General features: G+C 37.7%; 1 protein-coding gene across 2 annotated transcripts in view; it reads left to right on the top strand.

The window, feature by feature from the left end:
* The window catches only part of ATRAID (all-trans retinoic acid induced differentiation factor), a 425,080-nt gene that overhangs the window by 132,505 nt on the left and 269,263 nt on the right, over positions 1-23,312 (top strand). For both annotated transcript variants that reach the window (XM_044061492.1, XM_044061491.1), the window contains exon 2: positions 23,139-23,269. In XM_044061492.1, coding sequence (XP_043917427.1) covers positions 23,139-23,269 — 131 coding nt within the window. The remainder of the gene's footprint in view (positions 1-23,138; positions 23,270-23,312) is intronic.

The raw sequence follows: 23,312 nt of genomic DNA, 5'->3' as shown, positions 1-23,312 counted from the left end.
TTGTTTAAGACTGTTTACTACCATGACAGAAGCCAGCCAATGTTAATCTAGATTACTGTTCTGAGCTATCTACTGATAGGATTTAAAAGAATGGATAATGGAGGAATTAGCTGGCAACAGGAGTCAAATAATTTGACGTCTACTTGTTATTTGGTTGCTGCAGTACTTGACTTGCATTATAGAGAAAACAATTGCAATTGCTTTGTAACTAGTAACTCAGTGGATCAAGTTCTGGCTGTAGTCCCAGCAGCACTCCATACACTTTATATTGTGTGTTGAAAATATGCAAGCTCTAGAACTTAAGAAATGTGGATATTCCCAGCTTCACAATAAAGAGTACATTGGGCTCACAGGACTATAGTCAGACATGGACAAACCTCAAAGCCTTATCTTATGATTTACTTAGAATGTAGAAACAAAAGCTGGACAGAATGAATGCTACACACACACACACACACACACACACACACACACACACACACACTCACACTCACACTCACACTCACACTCACACTCACACTCACACTCACACTCACACTCACGCACACCACAAGCTGTTGCTAAGTAATTCACCATTGTGAGAGTTTTTCAGTTCAGTGATTTCTATCTCCAAAGAATCAATAGTGAAATAAAATGCAAACTTGCACACAAACATGTGGAAACAAAGAAGTCAACCACCATCTCTTGAGGTAATTAGTGTCTCAGCAGGACTCCATAACTATTGGCAGGATCAGACCACATCATCCAACCTAGACATTCACATATAACATCTGCATATCATTTGCCAGAAGAACTGCAAGGCAGTATTAAATTTACTACCCCAGGTCAGATTGTGCAGATGGCAATACTGACTTAAGGACATCATATTACATCACCCGAGAGAGTTTGTCAACACTGATTATTACTTTCACAGCTTTTGCAGCACAAAATGTAAGCAGTGGTTAGCCCAATGGATATTTAGAGTAAACATTCTAAGTTGTATGTATATATATATATATATATATATATATGTGTGTGTGTGTGTGTGTGTGTGTATATATATATATATATATATATATATATATATATATATATATATATATATATATATATATATATGATAGCAGCAATTTACAAAGCAAAATGACACCTTAGTTAAATAGTTTTCAGTGGATGTGTTTTTGATTCTGTATCCGCCTTTCTCATGCCATACAGCTTAACCAAAATGTGTATAGTTAAACTGTGGTACTGACTTACAACACAGGAAGTATAAAAGCGAATGAAAGGCAAACCAGTAAAAATAAACCTCAGCAAGACAGAAGATTCACAAAAGATGCTTATTGAGCGCCTTCGTTTGGTATAATACAAAACTTCATCAGAATATCTAGTAGAAAAACAAGCAGACAACTGACTCAACAAAATTTATATGTGTATATATGTATCCCATTATGCACAAGTTAATCAAACAACAATTATGCCTATCCTTCCTACTTAAAGGAATATTATCAAAATTAGTAAATAAATACCTATAAATATAGATAATACATTTGATAAAACATAAAAAGGCTTAAAACTTCATAAAATCCTATCTAAACTAAAACATATGTATATATATATATATATATATATATATATATATATATATATATATATATATATATATATATATACACACATTTCTAACATACATTTACATGATTAAATAAATAAACAAATAACTACATGAAGCCATCAGAACTAATGCCACCCAACAACCAGGGCTAAATAAGAATGTATCAATTAGTTCTATTCTTAGGTTAAAAGCTGATGGCTTCATGTAGTTATTTGTTTATTTATTTAATCATTTAAATGTATGTTAGAAATGTGTGTGTGTGTGTGTGTATATATATATATATATATATATATATATATATATATATATATATATATATGTTTTAGTTTAGATAGGATTTTATGAAGTTTTAAGCCTTTTTATGTTTTATCAAATGTATTATCTATATTTATAGGTATTTTTTTACTAATTTTGATAATATTCCTTTAAGTAGGAAGGATAGGCATAATTGTTGTTTGATTAACTTGTGCATGATGGGATATGTATATATACATATAAATTTTGTTGAGTCAGTTGTCTGTTTGTTTTTCTACTAGATATTCTGATGAAGTTTTGTATTATACCAAACGAAAGTGCTCAATAAACATCTTTTGTGGATCTTCTGTCCTGCTGGGGTTTAACACAGGAAGTATCTGAGATATACTTATTTATTTGTTAACCAGGTAAGGTGACTGGTCAAACAAAAATTTTCAACCATGACCTAAGCTCAAAAGGAGTAACACAATGCTACATAATGAAAACATCAAAATAAATCAAAGTACAAAGGACATAAAAGAAAATACAAAACACCATAACCTGCATGAAAATGTAGGCTGCAATCTGGGCATGTAGTACATATGAATTATTTTAATGTATCAAGGACAATATGGCATACTGAAAGGAGAGTAGCCATTATATACTGGCTATTTACAGAGAGTCAAACATTGTACCCAACTGAAATTTTTTTAAAGACTATTTGAAGCAATTCAAACACTATATTTAAAAGAACTTATTTACACTTATTAGCAGGCATTTAAAGAACAGAACCTTAAGTATTTTTAATAAGTACTTTATAAGCAATAAATAGACCTATAATACTATTGGTAGGATCAAACACATCTCAAAGTCACAGTAGGTGTATATTTTAATTTGTATCGCTTGCTGCACAATATACTCATTCAGTGATGCTGGCAAGGAATTTATAATGTATTACGTTGTAGAACTGAACTAAAAGAAATTGCTTTACAGTTTCCCAAAAAAGTGGATCTGTCCTTCATTTCTCTGTGCAAACTCCTTCAGAATTTCTGTAGACTTCATCTTGTCAGTCCATTCTTTGTGGATGTGCAGAAGCATTAGGTGATTGTACCTTTTCTCTGTCATAGTAGATCTTAAATATGATTTTATTCTGCTTTGAGTAGAAAATATCCTTTCCCCAGTTGCTGTACTCTTTGGAACAAGGAGGTAAAATTGCAGTGGCTTTACTACATCAGTGTACAGCATTTGCTGTTGGCAGTCCTTGTCCACAAAAGCATCAATTATAGTGTCAATAGAGTGCAGTAAGGCTCCCTCTTATCCAATCTCATTGGGACCGGAGCTTAAGCTGGATAAATGAATGGTTGGTTAATCAGAAAAAGCATACAAAATAGCATTTATAGGTCAAAAACAAATTTGCAGTATAAGTTTGTTTTGTTTCAGTATTTTATTTATTTATTTAGCATTTGTTAACTGGGAAAGTTCGACTTGAAACAAAGCTAATTTTCAGCAGAGGCCTGAGGAGAAACGCTCCAGATGCATGTCATTGTAATGTGGGAGGATACCGGAGCACCCAGAGGAAACCCACACGAGCGCAGGGAGGACATGCAGACTCTGCACAGAAGGGCACCCTAGCTGAGAATTGAACCAGAGAACCTCTTGCTGTGAGTTGACAATACTATCTCTGTACCACTGCGCCGTCTTTAACATTTTAACATTAAAACAATAAGCTGAGATGTTCCCAAATGCCCAGAGGAGACAGACGTGTATTCTTCTCCGCTGTCTGTTGCTATGGCTACAGCAGAAATTTGAAGGCCGGTCAAAAAGAAGGCTGGATAAGAGGGAGTTTACTGTGTACAGTTGTCATCTCTGGGAACACCTGTTGCACAAGTCTTGGGAGAAGCTTCAGCTGGTCAAACTATCAATGTTTATGTCTTTACTGCCATACATCCTCTCAACTTGAGGTGGAATTGCAAATAAAGTACAATGGGCTGCCTGAAGCATTTATTCTCCATGGAAGACAGTAAGGTGCATGTTTCCTGATCAATTGACGGTTGAGTTCTAAAAGGCACACATTGTTATACTCAAAGTACATTTGGCGGTACCAGTGTTTAGCGGAATCATGGTGGTGATGAGGTGCGGTACCATCCTGTAAATTTTGCTGGGACTCTGTGCTTTCTAGGAAGCTTTGGCTCTTTAACAATCTCTATTTGCTGAGCTGGATCCTTGATAATGTCAAACACTTGATCAAAGTTATTATGTTGCCTTTGCCGGTTTAACTTGAGGCTGGTTATAGTAGTTATTTTAGTTTGTATTGTTAGTGCTTTTGCTTGTAACATACTTGCCACTTGTTCCGATACACTGAATATGTTATAGGAAACAATAAGTCCAAAGTATCGTTAACAGCCCTCTGGCTTTACTTTGTGTATCAGAAGTCTTGTCATGTTGAAGGTCTTGTAAAGTGTCAGAGAGTCTTTTGTAGTTGGCTGAAATACCCTTAGTGCTCTTTGCTCTAGCTGTCCACCTTTTTGGGCAAAGTAAATGCAGTCCTATCATACTACATGTGTCATCATCTCCTGATACTATGCTTTCAAAATGAGCTATTCTTTGAGGTGATGCATGAATGAGTGCGGTAGCATCTTGAACAAAAGAGAGGGCATCATCAATAACAATGCTAGTCTTTGCACAGTTTTGCAACACCAAGTCTAAAGTATGATTGATACAGTGGACATTTAGAGCAAGTGGATTGTCTTTTCTAATTCTAATAGTTCCAGAAATGCATCCACACATGTTGGCTGCTCCATCATATGCTTGTCCTCTTAGGGTTTCCAGTGGCAAATAACACCTTAATAAACATCTTTACAGTGAATTTGTGATGGATTCTGCATCTGTCTTTTCCTTCTATACATTCCAATAAAATCTTCCTGTATAGTGAACTGTGGAAGTCACACCCTTCGGACACATACAGTCATCTGCTCATGCTGACTTATGTCCTGGGATTCATCTGCTGTTATGGAATAAAGGTTAGATTTGCCCCTTATCTCATGTAATAAATTATGTAAAAGCTGATCAGCCATGATCTTCATGATTTGATTCACAACATCAGAACTGATATGTTCCCTCCTGCACCCACTTCAGCAGCTCTGGTATGTCTTCTGCCCTTGATAGCATCATCTGCCTCAAGTTGCTTTCCTGTTCTTCTTTTCTACGAGTAGCTAGTCCTTGTCTTACTAAACATTTTACTGATGTCATCTGCTTTTGGAAAAGTGTATGATTTTTCAGCTGTACCTGGGAATGTTGCTGGCTACGTTGAGTATCAATGTTCATTCTAGTGTTTTTGAAAGCACTGTACTTCTCAACCGCTTCACAGTGGAATGAGGTCAGTTGATGTTTGTTACATTTTTCGGTTTCTTTCTTCCAGTCACTGAATCCAGTAAAACAGAATGTAGGCCGAACACAGTGAGGAGATCTAAAGAGTTTTCTTGTCACTGCACCATGGCAGTAATAATATACATACTTTGGATTGGCAGTAGGTTAACCAAGAGAAAGATGAAAACCATTGTGGTTGACAACTTCTGCATTCAGTTTTTGATTTACTTCCCACAACAGTTTGCTTAATACAGGTTTATTTTACATTTTCTGGTTGGAAAATCTCATCAGTACTGCTGCAACAAACTGAATTACATGCTAGAAAACAGGAAGGATCAGTAGTCATACATGTTGGTTCAAATGGAACAAGTGGCATTTTCTCAGCTGAATGATAAGTACTTAAAGTAGAATCATTTTTAAGAAGCAGATCACTACTTGCATTTCTTTAGTCACAACCTTTGTCCAGGGGTGAAGAAGTTTCACCTTGCTGGTATTCTGCATCTTCCAAGGTAGACGGCACTTCTGGAAAGTGACTTGTAGCTAGCAGTCATGGTGGAAGCATCACAATCTGAGTACAGCTGGCACCATCACTGTTGTCAGGGTTGTTGTGGTAGGCAAAATCCAAATCTAATGTCATCTTCTGGAAATCCTCTGTTTCTTTGTTACTTGAGGCAGGGCTGTTTACAGTGGTATTTTCAGAAGTTATTTTATATCCAGAATTGGTCTCTGCTGTGACATTCTGGATGATTGCAATGGTAATGGAAGGGCCTGGGGTGTCTGGGATGTTTTCAGAGCTATCACTGTTGGAATGACATGCTGTGTTTGTTGTCTTTGAACCAAACCAGTAACTTAGCTTTTGTGGAGTCTTTGCAGCAATATCTGCTAGCTCTTTTGTGGCCTGTTTCCTCTTTCTGTCAGATTTTGGCATCTTTACTTTCAGATGAAGGTCGGTCTGCTTCTTGGAGAGTTGGCCAGCCTCACTGAATAGCATTGTCCACAGTCAGGGTCACTATGTATCTTTGTCAAAGGACTTTATTATCTGCACACAAAATATTTACAGTAAAGTTTTAACAGAATAGTGAAACCTATTCTGTGTCCATCTAGTATCGTCTAGCACTATATAAACTCATCAGCTATTTATTCATCTTTAATTTGTATCAAGCATACCACCATTTACTTTGTGTATATTTACTTTTTCACTGTGGGGGCATAAGGTTCATGTGCTTAACTTCTCTGAATTTCTTATCTGTTCAGTTACTTCCTAACAGATGTCATAGAATAACTCTTTCTTCAAATATTGAAGCCTCCAATTTAGTTGTAAGTACAGGTACTACTACTACTATAACCAGCAATGTAAGTGCAACCTTTTTCTTTCCAGTGTCACAGATTAAAAATAATAATGCTAAAACTGGTAGAAAGAAAATGGCTTGGTTCACAAAAAGAGATACCACAAGGTATTTGAAAATTGTTTGGAGAACATGTTAAGTTATAACCAAGCACATACTTTCAGCTGCTGTTTTGCTATAATAAACAAGTTAGCAACTTCAATCAGCTACCTAAGTAGACAAATTACAGCAACATCTTGGAATCCTATATCTGAAAACATTCACATGTAGGAAACATCTGCAGCTGTTTAAAGACACAGTGGTACTGCCCTCTGCACAAATTGGTAGCTGTTCAAGCAGCTGTGAACAGTGGGAGACTATGGAAAGCATTTCCTAAAGAGGATTTTAAACTGGAGAGGTTTGCTTATATACAAGGCACGGGGAACTGTGAGTGCGCAATGCGCAGAAGCAAGTTTTTCATACCAGCAGGATGAAAGACTTTTGGACCGTTAATCCCTTAGGCCATTTAGACAGAAACACAATTTAGATAGAAACACAATAAGCTTTCTACCAGCAGTTTCCAACTTGGATGAGCTGAATTCAGATCTGCTCTTAGCAGAGTGCAAAGAACCCTCTTAATGTAAAACAAACTGATTTTGAGCTTGAGTGCAGTAACAAATACTTTACAACAGCAGATTTCCTGCAATATCAGGAATCCTTGGAAATAAATTCACTAACCCTGCTGAAAAAATTGCTTGAAACCACCACGAAATAGATCCAACAGCATTTAATGATAAAGACAAAAACAGAAACAAGCGCTTTCACGCAATAAAATTGCGCTTCCTCAGGTTACAATCTCACAGAAATTTTCATTGCCTTTTATACCAGTTCATCAAGCACAATTAAACAATTAATTCAAAAAATCACATTGTTAAAGTAAAGTTCATCAAAATTCATATTAACAACCTAGCATTCCATTTAAAAACTGAATAAATTATTTATATTATTTATAAATTCAGTAATTTCCATACTTTAAGATTTAATCAGCAAGTTAACATCAAGAAATACATATAGTTTCCGCAATTGCTAGTAGTATACCTCATTAATTATAATTGAGGAAGTAATGCCCATATTTAGAAAGAAGCTTGCTTAGGATATGACATTACTTATAGATCATGTTACCAAGTTAAAACACCAACATTATTATATTGCATTGAGTTCGTGAATGCAAAGGCATAAGATTAAAGTATTAATTGTGACATTAAAACAACACATAAACAGAAATAGCAAAAACAAAAGCATGATAAAAACCAACCAATGCTAACAAAGAAATGAATGGCCACAGTGTAAACTGAAGCGTTCCACAGGACATTTACAAAAGTCTTAAATGATGCATGGAGGCCAGTTAGTACAAAATGGCTTGTTATTTAAAGGCACGCTTTCAAGCGCAAGCAAAACAGAAACCAGACATCATCATCTGGGTTATGCTAACTGCATAACTATCGCAATGATGTTACGTGCCATTTCTGCCCAGATTATGACAGTAAGTCATAATTATTAGGGCAGACTTTATGTGAATTACATTGAGTAAAATACTAAGATGTAATGAATAAAAACAAGGCGGCCAAACATCAAACAACTGCGCTCACAGCACACAACACAATGATGTTCATAAACTCCATTTCACCTCCAATGAACACCATTTGCTACTCAAATTGGAACCTTAAATATTCCAGTCATCAAAATTGGAATTCAATATATATAAAGCCGACCAGTAGCGTAAAGTATATATATTAGTTATAAAACATTAAATAACTAATCTAAGAAAAAACGACCGTATATATATAAACACTATCATACCAACAAATGTACAAAATTATAAACAGAAAAGCTCTTAGTCACAAAAAATATCTGCACGAGAAAGGTTGTTGTCCACACCAAAGGTCAACACCAAGTAATGCCGTTAAAAGCACATCAGTTAATCAAACCCAAATTAACTTTATGGCCACAGTAGTTATATACAGAGTCTGCATACATAATAATATAAAAAATATAGAAATATAAAAATGTATAAAAATATAAAAATAATATAAAAATACAAAAAATACGTGAGAGTTTCTTCTCATCTTCATTTCCTAATCACATTGGCCATTACGTCAATGTCATCATTTAAATAAAGATAAAAACCAAAATCATATAACAATTTGGAACCGGGTAGTTCCTTACACTATGGGGGCCCAGGCAGATGATCAGACCATATCCAAATAAACCACAATAAATGACGATGCATTACAACAAAAAATTTAGCTATGAAAGTTGTGCAATGTGCATATTAACATTAGTAGATGAAAAATAATATTTAGCATCTTAGACTTTTAACATGGTGGATCACCTTATCCAAATCTTTGATCTTTATAAAAAGGTCCTCATTGCAAAGCATCAGTGATAAAACATATATTATAAGTTCTTATTCAAATCAAACATAATAAAATAAAATAAATCAATTAAGTGGGTCCTGACAGGGCTGGTCGAAGGTTGACCACGGTGTTCAAACCTGGTGGTATATGGGCTTTGAGTCTTAGGATCCACCTTAATTCAAAGGTTTCCAAAGTGTTCATATGATCACCCTCCCTCCTATTGGGGTCTATTACTTGCAGGACCTGAAACACAAAACTATGTTTGGGGTGGGCAATACAATGTAAAGCCAGTGCATTAGTAGAGTTGCTCCTTCTAATATTATAGACGTGATCATATATCCGATCCCTTAGTCTTCGCGAGGTCAACCCCACATAGTAACTGTCACAGAGAATGCAGGTAGCTAGATAAACGACATTTCTAGTATTACAATTTGCATAAAACATAGATATTGTACTTAGTTCAGCACCCGGGGGAATAAAGCCACATTTCTTGGTAATATAACCACAAAAAGAACATTTTCCACATGGAAAAGTGCCTGTTTTTAACTGAGACCTAACATCAATAGGTGTAATAACTAACTTCTCTTTACATAAAAGTCTTTTTATGTTCATACAATTCATAAATCTAAAAGCTGGTTTCTCACTAACAATTTCTAGGACAGATGTGTCTGAAAGTAAGATCTTCCAATTATCTCTCACTATATTGGTTAAATATTGTACATCACCAGTAAATTTTATATCATATGATATTGTATTAGCCATGTTCTTGGTAGGTCTATGAAAATTAGGACATTTTTTAGCCTGGCACATTATTAAGTATAGTATTATCAAACATGGATTCCACCACGTCATCAATCAGCTTCAAAGGATATCCCCTATCCATGAAATATTTCCTCTGAGTGTCAATTAATTTAAGGGCATCCGATTTATCACTACAAATTCTATCTATCCTGCTCATCTGATTCTTTATTATATTCCGAAAAATGTGACGGGGGTGTAAGCTGTCATAGTGGAGGATCCCATTCCTCCAGCAGGATTTTCTATAAAGTGTAGTTACTAGCTCACATTGATTATCTTTCTTAATAGTGATGTCCAAAAAATTTACACTATGATTGGAAAATTCATGGCTAAATTTAAAAAACGAGGTAACACTGTTCATATAGCTGATGAACGAAGTAAGACTAGCTTCATCCCCATTCCATAATATTAGGATGTCGTCTGGCGTCTATATATAACGACATTAGCAAACCTAGGATCATTAAAGATGTATTCCTTTTCCCATTCAAGTACAACAAGATTAGCATATGCATTAGCACAGGGGGTGCCCATGGCCACCCCCCATGTTTGTGCATATGCCATGTTGTCATAAAGGAAAACATTATTATTTAGGACAAGGTCCAATAAGCAGCATACATTCATAATTTCACCATTATCAATATCTAATTGTGTCATATGAGTTCTTATTGCATTTAAACCATATTCATTGGGAATATTGGTAAAAAGGCTCTCGATGTCTAAAGTTACTAGCAAGGTTTTATCTGTTATTTTTTCTGTTACCATGTTCAACTTCAGGTCATCTAGCAGTCTAAAAGAATCAAGTAGAATAGTAGGTACTTTCTTCACAAGTATTCCCAATTTAGCTTGTACATATGAAGATGCGTTATAAGTTACCCAGTGGTCGCCTGACACAATGGGACACAAAGGGGGTGGATACTTGTCCTTGTGCAGCTTGGGCAAACCTTTAATAATAGGAATCAAAGGGAGTTCTATCAACAAAAAATCATACAGGGACTTGTCAATGGATCTAGTCATTAACATGTCATATAGTGTATCATGAACATATTGCGTTAATGATCCTATATGCGATTTATCAATCTTCTTGTATGCAGCATCATTATTTAACATATTGAGCATTAATTCATGATAGAAAGCTGCATCCATTGCTACAATCCCCCCTCCCTTATCTGCTGGCTTGAATACAAGCTTGGGATCATTACATAATGCTTTTAGCTCAGAACTTTCTTCCATATTAAGATTTATAAAAACATTCTTTTTTTCATGACTATCATAATAATGATAGAAATCCCGTTCACAAGTTTTCAAGAAACAATCAACAGTATGTATGAGTGGGGGCATGAAAGTGCTTTTTCTCCTACAGACAGAGTTGTTCCATTGATTGTCCATGGAATTAGGTAAACTATCTTTGAATAACATCTTAAGGGAGAGTTTCCTGCAAAACTTACGTAGCCCTATTAAGGTGTCAGATATATTGCTATGCTGGGAGGGAATAAACGACATACCCTTGTTCAAAACATTTACTGCATTCATTGTGAAAGTCCTAGATGACAAGTTAAAGAACAAACAGTTCAAACTTTCATTCTTCTTCTCTGCTCCGGTGCATCCCCTGATAGTTTCCTTTTTCCTCTCCCCCGGCTGTTGGAACGAGCACGCACTATCTCTTTGTAGGGAAGGGGAAAATTTAAAGGCATGGGTGCCGTAAGCCTGTTGCTCATACCGGCTACTTTAGGTTTTGCACCCAGTGCGTTTAGGTGAGCTAACCCCTGCTGGTTGCATGGTAAAGAAGAAACAGGTGTATCAGATAGAGAAGATGTTTCAATTATAGCATTGTCCACATGCAGTCCTGCGTCAGGCATTTCGCTCTGTGCAACCACAGAGTCTTTGCTGACGGAACCGGAGGAAGTTTCCACTTGATCAAGGTGTGTGTTGTTATTGAGATTGGAACGAGATCTCGGCCATACAAAGATACGGCCGAGACAAAAGTCCTCACAGTCCCGTTACAGCTTTCTAATTTTTATCTGCTCAAGTTTACTGCTATACAGAGACAATTGCCTGTTCATGGCTTGTACTATTGTTTTGCAAAACTCAGTCTGATAGGTAATAGTGAGTAAATTATACTGCTCCTCTACCTTTTTCAGAAGCTCCGCTTCAAGCGGTGTGAAGTAGTCCAACAATAGCTGAATGTATTTATTTCCAAAGTCGATGTTTAATTTCTGCCATTGTCGAAGTAACTCAGGGTGGCTATCCCCATAAGTCGGCATGCACAAGACACGCATGCCGCGGGGGATAACTTTAAAGTGCAGGCACGCTTGTAAGTGCCTTCTTTGCCAGACGAGCCTATGCAGGCGATAAAGATCATTCTCTAATGTTCTCAGACTTCCAAAAAACTCATACATATTCTCGTTGGTACTGGATGGGCTCTTATGCACTTCACCATTCAGATCCATGTGTAACAGCGGATTGTCCTTTTGATAAAAAAGGCAGTTCCAGTTCTCATTAGGCATAGTACTCACTGGATTGTAGTCTAACTCAATGTTCTGCGTTTCCATCGTGTGAGGACCGGTTAAATGCAAGAACAAAGATACCAACTGCAGAAAACAATAGCCGATCGTCCAAAGGTTTCTTGCATCAAAGATAGAGGAACAAAGCTGAAAAAATTGCTTGAAACCACCACGAAATAGATCCAACAGCATTTAATGATAAAGACAAAAACAGAAACAAGCGCTTTCACGCAATAAAATTGCGCTTCCTCAGGTTACAATCTCACAGAAATTTTCATTGCCTTTTATACCAGTTCATCAAGCACAATTAAACAATTAATTCAAAAAATCACATTGTTAAAGTAAAGTTCATCAAAATTCATATTAACAACCTAGCATTCCATTTAAAAACTGAATAAATTATTTATATTATTTATAAATTCAGTAATTTCCATACTTTAAGATTTAATCAGCAAGTTAACATCAAGAAATACATATAGTTTCCGCAATTGCTAGTAGTATACCTCATTAATTATAATTGAGGAAGTAATGCCCATATTTAGAAAGAAGCTTGCTTAGGATATGACATTACTTATAGATCATGTTACCAAGTTAAAACACCAACATTATTATATTGCATTGAGTTCGTGAATGCAAAGGCATAAGATTAAAGTATTAATTGTGACATTAAAACAACACATAAACAGAAATAGCAAAAACAAAAGCATGATAAAAACCAACCAATGCTAACAAAGAAATGAATGGCCACAGTGTAAACTGAAGCGTTCCACAGGACATTGCGCAAAAGCAAGTTTTTCATACCAGCAGGATGAAAGACTTTTGGACCGTTAATCCCTTAGGCCATTTAGACAGAAACACAATTTAGATAGAAACACAATAAGCTTTCTACCAGCAGTTTCCAACTTGGATGAGCTGAATTCAGATCTGCTCTTAGCAGAGTGCAAAGAACCCTCTTAATGTAAAACAAACTGATTTTGAGCTTGAGTGCAGTAACAAATACTTTACAACAGCAGATTTCCTGCAATATCAGGAATCCTTGGAAATAAATTCACTAACCCTGAAATGTTCAGCAAAATACAGACAAAAAGTGCATAAAAACACAGAAAAACTTTTCATAACTACTAACATAGTATAATACACTACTGTCTTTTCACTGCATTCTTAGAAGAACAGGCAAGCTGGAATTCATATCCAAACAAACTTATAAGAGCATAGGTTCATAAGTTCATAGGAGGTTACTAGGCTAATGACTATAGGAACTTTACAAGCCTAGCCATGTTATCCCTGTGTTCCCTAACTGACCTTGGTTAGATGGTCATTATTTTAATAGCGAGTCTATGATCAGCACCCAATTACCCCTGTCCATGAGGGACATAGGTGCAACTCCCAGAGTAAATTTGCAGTCTCCCATCCAATTATTTAGAGTGTGCTTGAAATGGGTCATTGAGGAGCTCTGCTTCATGTGAATTGGGAGTGGCAATCTCTGGGAGTTATTTTCTGGCTCTACGACATGTTCTGTTAATGTCACAGGCTAGGTTGAGATCCCTGGAGTGAGTAATTCTTGTCCCATTTGATTTGTGGATGTGTAGCATTTCTATTAGGATAGGGTCAGAGACTGCTCTGTAGGCCAGACACAAGTTGCCTGTCAGCAGCCTATAAGATGCAGAGTACAGTGACAGGGCTTTCAGTCTTTCCACATAGGTCATGTTTTGGAGACCCTGAATTTTCTTGGTGAGAAACCTCTGTGGTCTCTCTAGCTGCTGCAGGTGTCTGGTGAGGTGCTTGCAAAATGGAGCATTGTACTCTATTAGTGGTCAGATGGGGGTCGCGTACAAAGGAGCTATAACATCCTTAGTTGTGGATGCGATGCTCTTACTAGGTGCGCAACATAGAAGGCTTTCCTTACCACTGTGGACACATGGTGATCAAAGTTTAGATTGCTGTCAACCTGTGTTCCCAAGTCTCACACTGCTGGGTTTGAGATTAGGGAGGTGCCGTCAATATTGCAATTTGCAAGGAATTCCTCTTTGCCAAAGGGATTAATAATGCAGTTTTTTGTGTTTAATTTTAGTGCATGGCTTTGGCACCAGTAATTTTTCTATGTTAGGCCTTTTTTACAATATGTTAACATTGTTTGGAGACTTAATGATTGCTCCCAGTTTGCAATCATCTGCAAATTTAGTAAGCCACAGCCCATCTTCTTTCACCTAGATTTCAGAGAAATAGATTCCAAACAGTAAAAGGTCCAGCACAGATCCTTGTGGTAAGCCAGTGGTAACTGGTCTAGTGGTAGAGGTGGAATCCCAAACTTTGACAGTATGCGTTCTATCAGTGAGTCAACTAGCTACCTATTTACTAATGTAAGGGTTAATCCGCAGTTGGGAAAGTTTCGCAATGATGAGTGGGGGATTGTGTCAAAAGCCTTGGCTAAGTTGAGATAGGCAATATACCATTTTGCCTTCATCCAGGGCTTTGGTGACATTCTCAAAGAAGTCTTCCAGGTTTAATAAGCATGAGCTACCTTTAATGAAGCCAAATTAGGTCAGGTCAAGAGTCTGAAGGTCACCAGTGTCCTTATTAAGATCCAGGATAATTCTTTCCATGGCTTTGCATATAAGGCTGGTTAGACTTATGGGGTATATAGCTCCCAGGGTTGGCTGATGGGCTCCTTTTGTTCTCCACTCTACTGGAATAAAACCAGTGCTCAGGCTGTGGTTAAAGAGACTGCCAAGTGGTTCTGCTAGGTTTTATTGTTTAGTAAGCAGCCTGAGATGTTATCTGGTCCCATAGAGGCCGTGTTTTTGGCCTTGGAGAGTGTGGATATGACCTGCTCTTTGGAGATACTAGGCAGAGGACTGATGTCAGGTATGCTTTGGGGATATGGCTGCTGGGGACAGGGTTGTGAAGTTTGCACCATATCTGTTAGCTAGCAGGCTGGCAATGTCCTCAGGTTTTGTATGAATGGTACTGTCCACTACAAGTTTAGCACATAGCTGGGCATTCCTTTTTAGATCTCAGACATAGCTAAAGAATGCCTTGTGATTGTCCTTAGCTATAGATGCTAATTTAGCTTCTTAATTAGCTTTAGCGTACTTTACAAGATATCTGATTTGCTTGCTGAAGCTGTGGAGTGTATTCTTCCTCTGCTGAGCAAGTTCCATCTTGTTCTTAGACATCACTTTCTTCCTTTTGTTATATAACCTATTTATAAAGGAGGTCCACCAGGGTGGCTTGTTTTTTTGGAAGGATCTGGTTTTGATCCGGTCCGGTACAGCCAAGTTTATACAGTTAAGTGTTTGTACAGGGCATTTGTGTAATCCTCTGCATATGCATCATTGCTGGCTATGTTAACAGAGGGTTTCAAACCTTTTATGCCTTCACTTAGTAGGCTGCAGTTTGCATTGGAGAAATGTTTCTTTTATTTTTTGCTCCTGTGGGTGTGTCAGGTCTGATTTTCACTTTGAATGTGACAGATTTATGGTCTGACCTTACCAGGGAGGGCAACACACAGGGGGTAGTGCAGTGGCCTCCCATGTTGGTGAGTATAAGGTCTAGAACATATGAGCCCCTTTTGGGGGTGCAGACTAACTGTTCCAGAGCATTTTTATTGACAAAGTCCAGGAACCTCAGGGCAAGCATGTGTGTGCTCGTGTGTCGCCCAGATGATGTAAGGATAATTGAAATCTCCCATGACCAAGGTGTTTGGCTGTATAGTGAGTGACTCTAGCAAGTCCAGGTAGATGGTGTGCATCTCTTGGCTCATGGTGGGGGACTTTTAGCTAGCAATAATATGGTAGAATAATATGGTAGGGTGTTTTACCTGTAGTTAGTTGGACATGGATTAGCTTAAGAGGGTCATATAATTTAACCATTATTGAGGTGTATTTGGCGTTAATGAAGATGGATACATGTCCACCTTTGATTCTTTCATGCTCATTTTGAGGTCAGAAAATGTGGAAGGCATTGTAGCCTTGTACAGCTGGAGTGCTCTTTGCGGCTTTGAACCATGGCGTAGTGACTGAATAGACATTGGCATCTTCTAAGGTGAGGAGTGCTTCCATGGAGCACAGTTTCCTGTTTAGGCTCCTAGTATTAAGCAGCATAAGCTTGAGTTTGTCTCAAGTGGATTTTTGTATGTGTGATATTTTGTTGTTTTGACATTGCCTAAAAAAGGCACTATGGGGAGGCAAGTGCCTTTGCCAGTATTCAAAACCCTATTGATGACAAGTGAAAACCATCTCTGGCAAAGCAGAGTGGCCTGTCAGCCATGTCTTCTTAGGCTGACAGATACAGGATCCCCTTGGACTGACAACAGGAGCCAAGCCAATTTTTAAAGTCAATCATTTTATGTTTGTATTGTGGCATCATCCTTGGAGAATGTAGAATGCTGGTTAAGGCTAGGCTTATACCTGCCTGTGGCACATAATCTGAAAGTTCAATCATGTCTCTCTTCATATAGTCCAGTGAGGCACATCTCAAGTCATTCACCCCCACATGGACTGTGACGAAGTCATACCGGTATTTTTGGTTGAGTAACTTGAGTGCTTAAGTGACTTGATGGAACCTGGCACCTGACAGACAGCTAAACTTAACCCGATCCTTATCCAGTCTGGAGAGTGGAACATCCATGAGTCTCATAATTGAGCCACCTATGACCATTATATTAGGTTTTGTGGTGTGATGCTTTATGGGCTTATTTGGTGAGAAACTGGTGTGTATGTTGTGTTGTGGTTGTTTTTTTGCATTGTTTTGTGTGTACGAGGTTTCCGGTTAGGATGCCTCTGATCTTTTGGTGAGTTACTAGTCAGTACCTCTGCATATGTGAGTTTGTATGTCATGCCCTTATTTAGAGTGGGAAGTGTGTGCATGCTGACAACCTGTTTGGCATTTGATTTGTCCTTATGTGAGGGTCTTGCCTCTAATTTCATAGTGTAACTACATCCCTTACATAAAGTATTTGTTTGTTTCAGGAGTAAGCTGTTGCCAGTATACATGAGACAATTGGTACATTGCTTCAGGATGCCCATGTCTATCAGGTTGGCCAGAGAGATGATGAGAAACTATCTATCCATGATAGCAGGTTCTTACTGTATGTTTTATTAGGGAAGGGGATGGGTTAATTTGACATGACTGTGCTGGTAGTGCCGAGACTACTAGAGGGAACTATACTCAGTGTAGGCTAAGGTTAAACAAAAAGGCAGTCCTGCTCAGTGCACAACTGAGTTGCTCCTAGAGCAGCAGAGAAGCTCGGAAGGCATTCACTGGCAACTGTTTAGGGAACAACTGCGCTTGTAGGCTTTTTCATCTATATAGGCCACTGTTCTTCACTGCTGAGCAAAGAGCAGCACTGTAGAAGCAAACAGGAACAAGTTTTAAGCTAATTATCAATTTGGAAAACACACAATAAGCATTTCATCAGCAATCCCCATCTCAGACAGGTTAGGTCACAAGCATCTGCTACAAGAATGCAGAAAAACACTTTCTTAATGTACAGTTGTTGGTTTGGAGGCCAGGTGTAACAAGAACCACATAAACTACCTACAGCAGCCCTGCAACTAACAGACAAAATGTAATACAGTGCCAAGCAGCAGCAGACAGTACATTTTTTTTAAACTGCTGAAATACAGTCACAGTATATAAGAGAAGTGCAAAAAATACTTAGAGCCCTTTTGCGCGTTTCCCAGCTCAGATAGACCAGGTAAACACTTACTGCCACTAGATGAATAATCACAGTCCTCCTAATGTAAAAGCACAATACCGGTGTCCAGAGTAGAACACTACCACAAACAAACCTAAAGATATGGATACAGCAGTGTACTTTAAACAGCTCATAAAAGTGAGATTATTCGATAAAAGTACTTTACTGTGTATAAATGAGCAAAGAGCTACTCGGTTGTACAGAATTTGTAAAGGCACTAAAAACAGGATAAACTGATTAATAAGCCCTCTAGTTAGTAAAGCTACATGTGGAAATCTTAAGTGTTTCCCCAGCCTAAAGTGAAAAGAGGCTACCTCTCAGTGCACTACATGGAAAATCCTCTGACCTCAGTGTAAAAACAAGTGCTTGCTGGAGTGTAAAAAATACATTACTTTATCCAACAGCTAGCTAGGTAATGAATTCCAATGATGTAAATCAGTAGAACAGACAATAAAAGGCAAAATGCACTTTTTCAGTATCACTATAAGGAAAGGCAAATAAATAATTCAGGATATCTGCAGCAGTGTAGGAAGGAAGGAGCTTATTAAACTCAATTCCCAGTAGGGGTGGGAAGCTTAAAATCACCAGATTTAAAAAAGCAGATGAACAAATGGAAGGGTGAGAAAAACCTAACAGTGAATCGTAGCAGTGCTTTATTTTATGCAGGCTTGAAGTCTTTCAGACAAAGACAAAGGCCCAAAATGTCACTGTTTATTTAAGTATCATTCGAGACGGTTTAACCAATGAAAAAGCACATGAAGTGTGCACCCTACATAATATGTGTCCACCTCTCGCATAGAACAGAAACACCAGGCCAAGCAGATTTCTTAAAAAAGAAAATAAAATGGAGTAGGTAAAACAGAAAGCAGCTATATCAGTCACACACACACACCTCTCAACCTCATAGAGTGAGAAATCTGGACAAAGCCATAAAAAATGGGGGGTACAAAGGCCCAAAAAATAGGGACGGTTTTTAAATATTGCTCTTACAAACTTAGAAAGTTGATAAAATAACAGGTTTGCATTAGCATTAATTTTATAAAAGATATGAAGTCTAAAACTCAAATTTCTGTCATTATTACCTGACTTCATTTCCTGATTTGCCAGTAAACCACAATTTTTGGAGAAACAGACCAAAAATATGAGAGACAAATCTGAGCATTCTGTGAAAAATCTGGACAGCTGAGAAGTATGACACGCATACACACATCCGCCCATCCACATATGTGAACATACACACACTTTTGCACTAACACACGCAGACACATACACACACACGCACATATAAAAGCACACACATGGACCTCTATGTAGACAAACACATGTGCTGTACATGCACTTGGGTGCAATTTGTTGTCTCATTGCTCTACCTGCTGCTTATCTGTGAGATACTTGATAAGTTAATTAATCAGACCCATCCATCTGTAGCTCTTCACCTATTTGCTTGTTGTAGTAATATATCATACTGTAGTCAGACTGTGTTATGTGCCCATTACTTAAAACTACACATTTGTTGCAATTTGCTTTCTTTATGTAATAAGGTCATGAATGAAAAAGAGCTCAAGCTAGTTTGCCTTTGTGGATAGATAAATAAATAAACCGAAGCCCACTGTGAATCCTTTGTGTACAGAAGAAGCATATGCAGATCCTTGATAAAATATGCCTATCCTGGAAACTGAACCAGAAAAGCATGTATTGTGAGGCAATAATATAATACTAACTGCTACATCATTGTGCCACCATCAGCTTAAATCATACCAGCAAAATAGCCACTTCTATAGACTTCAAGTCATGCAGACTTTACATAAAAATTACCAAAAATACTGTTTGCTCATGTGTCTGTAAGTACAAAAAATTCTGTTCTCAAAAGTTTTGCTTACATACTGCAGGAATGAGAAAACCAGATAACTTGACCAAACCTCACAGTTACCCCTTGTAACAGATATTTGTGTTTCACAGCTTATTTAAACAGGCAACACAGCTTATTTAATTAATCCCCCCTCAAACACCCAGAGGCAGAGGCAGGCAAACAACCACCAGTAATGGCAATGCGGGAAAGGGAAAGTGAACGATTATATGATCTTGCGTAACAGCACACATACACACATTGAAATGAAGACTGAAGAGTGCTTACTAAAATGAATGCTCAAAGTTCTTAGTGCGTATGATATGTACAGTAACAGGCAATACACGACTTATTTAATTTTACCTGCAAACAGCAGAGGCAGAGCCAGGCCAACAACCACAGATGGCAATGCAGGAAAGGGAAAGCAAAAGCAAGCAACCGAATAGCTGCAAACAAGGAAACTGCAATAATCAACAACGAACAGGGAAGTATCATCTTTCCTTTTTTTTTTTTTTAATAGTGAGTGAGCTGAATCTTTCCTACAGCAAGGCAGTAGGCAGACAGTTATCAAGATGCAAAAATGGGGGGGGGGGGGTGCTTTCCCTCCTTACCCTACAATTCCAGCACCCTTGTATATGTGTACTCTGTACTGCACCATGGTTGCTTGGTAGGTGGCATCCTAGGTGAAAGTCTCAAATAATGGAGGTTGTAACCTCTTTTTTTCATTTCTCCAAGTCTTTTGGGTTTCTAAAACCATGACAGCAATGGACCCCTATTCCTAAGTCCAAGTATGGTTAAAGTTCATGAAATTAGTAATGTTTCTATCTTTGATGTTAGCCAGAAGTGCTTTTTACAGCACCCGCAGTGTGCCCATTATTGATGCCTTCTGCAATTCATATGGAGTTGCATGTATATCTAATAATCTAGTATGATTGTAAATTCCTTTTTGTAAGACCTGTTGCTGCTATTGCTTTTGGATCTGTCTGGGTATCCTTCCACATCAACCTCGTTTCTGCTTGCAAATGCTAGTATTTTATGACTTTGTGTCTGTCTGTACGTAAGACGCTGTAGTCACTGGGTGTAGCAGTTTCAATGATCAATGCTACTTTTGTCTTCTTTTCATGGACTGCTATATCTGGTTGTCTCCTTAAGTTATTAGGCATATAGATGAGGCTTAGAGATGGCTTAACTCAGCTAGACACTCTTATATGGACACTGGTATTGCAAGATTAAGAAAAAAAAAAAAAACTAGTAGTCTTAAAACTTTGTTGATCAGTCACAATAATTTTCAAAAATCATGAAATCCAGATAGCGTTCCAAAGCAACAAGTGATCCTCAGTAAAAAAAAATAAAAAATCAGAAATACTTTACAACTTTAAACATATGAGCTTTTATATACTTAGAAGTAGGTGTAGAAAATATATGTATTGTTTAATTTTAAACCAGCCTGTTCAGGCAAACTATATAAACAGGACTGTAAAAGTGTATTTAAGAACATCAAATACCCACCCCCACACACTACTACTGATTACATCAACTTAAATCCTAGTTATGGAAAAGACTACCTGTCTGCTTGCAACCCGCATTCCAAAATCAGGTGTTAAGAAAAGCATAATATATGTTTCCATACGCACCAAAATTGAATACATTTCAGAATTTCTAGACTCCTTCCTCAACCCAGTGATGCAGGAATCACCATTCTACTTAAAGGACTAATGGCACCAGCTGCACCAGTTCCAAATAAGGCCCACCTGTCACACGCTGGTCACTCTAGACATAGCTCTAAAAATCTGGGCAAAGCCTAAAATGATGGAGGGACAAAAAGGGACAGATTTGAAATATTGCTCTTACAAACTTAGAAAGTTGATAGAGTAATAGGTTTTTCATTAACATGAATTCTCTGAAGGATGTGGAGTCTTAAACTCAGATGTTTGTCATTATTTAATGACTTCAATCCTCAACTATTTGCCAGAAAACTACAGATTTTAGGAGGAACACACCAAAAGTATGAGGCAAAAATCTGGACATTCTGTGAAAATTTGTACAGTTGAGAGGTGTGAACCACATACACACACACACACACACACACACACACACACACACACACACACACACACACACACACACACACACACAACTTCCTCATTCATACCTGCATTCGTTCACACACACACAGTCACTTCCTCATTCATACCTGCATTCATTCACACACACACAACCACTTCCTCATTCATACCTGCATTCATTCACACACACACACACACACACACACACTTCTTCATTCATACCTGCATTCGTTCACACACACACACAGTCACTTCCTCATTCATACCTGCATTCATTCACACACACACACACACACACACACACACACACACACACACACTTCCTCATTCATTCCTACATTCACTCACACATCCCTCTCACTCTTCTGATCTCACACATACACACACACAGCCACTTCTTCATTCATTCCTGCATTCACTCACCCATCGCTCTCACTCTGCCGATCTCACACATATACATACATACAGCCACTTCTTCATTCATTCCTGCATTCACTCACACTCACCCCGAACTAATAAGCTTAACTGCAAAATAAAACGCGAACTGTTCGCGGTTTATTTTGCAGCTAAGCTTATTAGTTTGCAGCTTCCCTGTGAGGAAGCCATGGCTTTCCAGAGTGCCGCAGCGCACACTTTGGGAACCCCTGAAATATGCACTTTATGTGCGCTGCGGGGGGGGGGGGGGGCTTGGGAAAACCTGGATTCAGCAAGGGAGTCGAGAATAAAAAAAGTTTGGGAAACACTAATCTAGAGTATTGTGTAGTTTTGGCTACTTTACTAGTGTGAAGATGGACATAAATTAGAGAAAAGTTAGAGCATCACAGGCAAGTGGTTATACAAATTGCAACAAAAATATAAGGACTTTTTACAGGATTCAAACATATATTGTCCGAAAAAAAGACACTGTTAGAAAGCCCTGAAAGGACATTACTGAAGGAAATGAGATACAAGACCAATAAATGTTTCAGAGCAAACATAAAGAATGTCTTCAGATGCCTGCCAGATGAGATAGTGCAACATTTTAAAATAGGAGCAGGTATAAAAAAATTCTGGAGAGAACAAGAAGTATTAAATAGCAATCTAAGAGTTGTATTACATCTGGAAGTGGACAAACTGTATACTTTTTTTTCCCTGAGGTTGTATGTGAGTCTATAAATGAACATTAGTTTGGTTGTTTTTTTTTTTTTTTGTTCTTTTTTTTAATGAGAAGTGTTAAGTTCACAAGCTGCGACAGTACTTTACCTGATAACAGATATTTTGACAAAGATTTACTTAATGGTGCAACACTTCTTTCAGGTGTGCAGCATTTGCCCTGGAGAGATAAGAAATGGGTCTGCGGTTGCTGAATTCTGTTATTCAAACTCCAGCTTTGTGTCAGAAAGGAGGTGCTGCTTAAAAAAACAAAACAGCCAGGTGGTTGTTGTTGGGTACGTATGTACATTTTTCATAACACTGAGAGGGATTTAGGAG

The sequence above is a fragment of the Protopterus annectens genome, chromosome 2.part0 (genome assembly GCF_019279795.1).
Source record: "Protopterus annectens isolate FY-2018-M chromosome 2.part0, PAN1.0, whole genome shotgun sequence".
NCBI classification, from domain to species: Eukaryota; Metazoa; Chordata; order Ceratodontiformes; family Protopteridae; genus Protopterus; species Protopterus annectens.
Note: the sequence above shows the minus strand (reverse complement) of the source record. Positions and strands in the feature narration are given on the sequence as shown.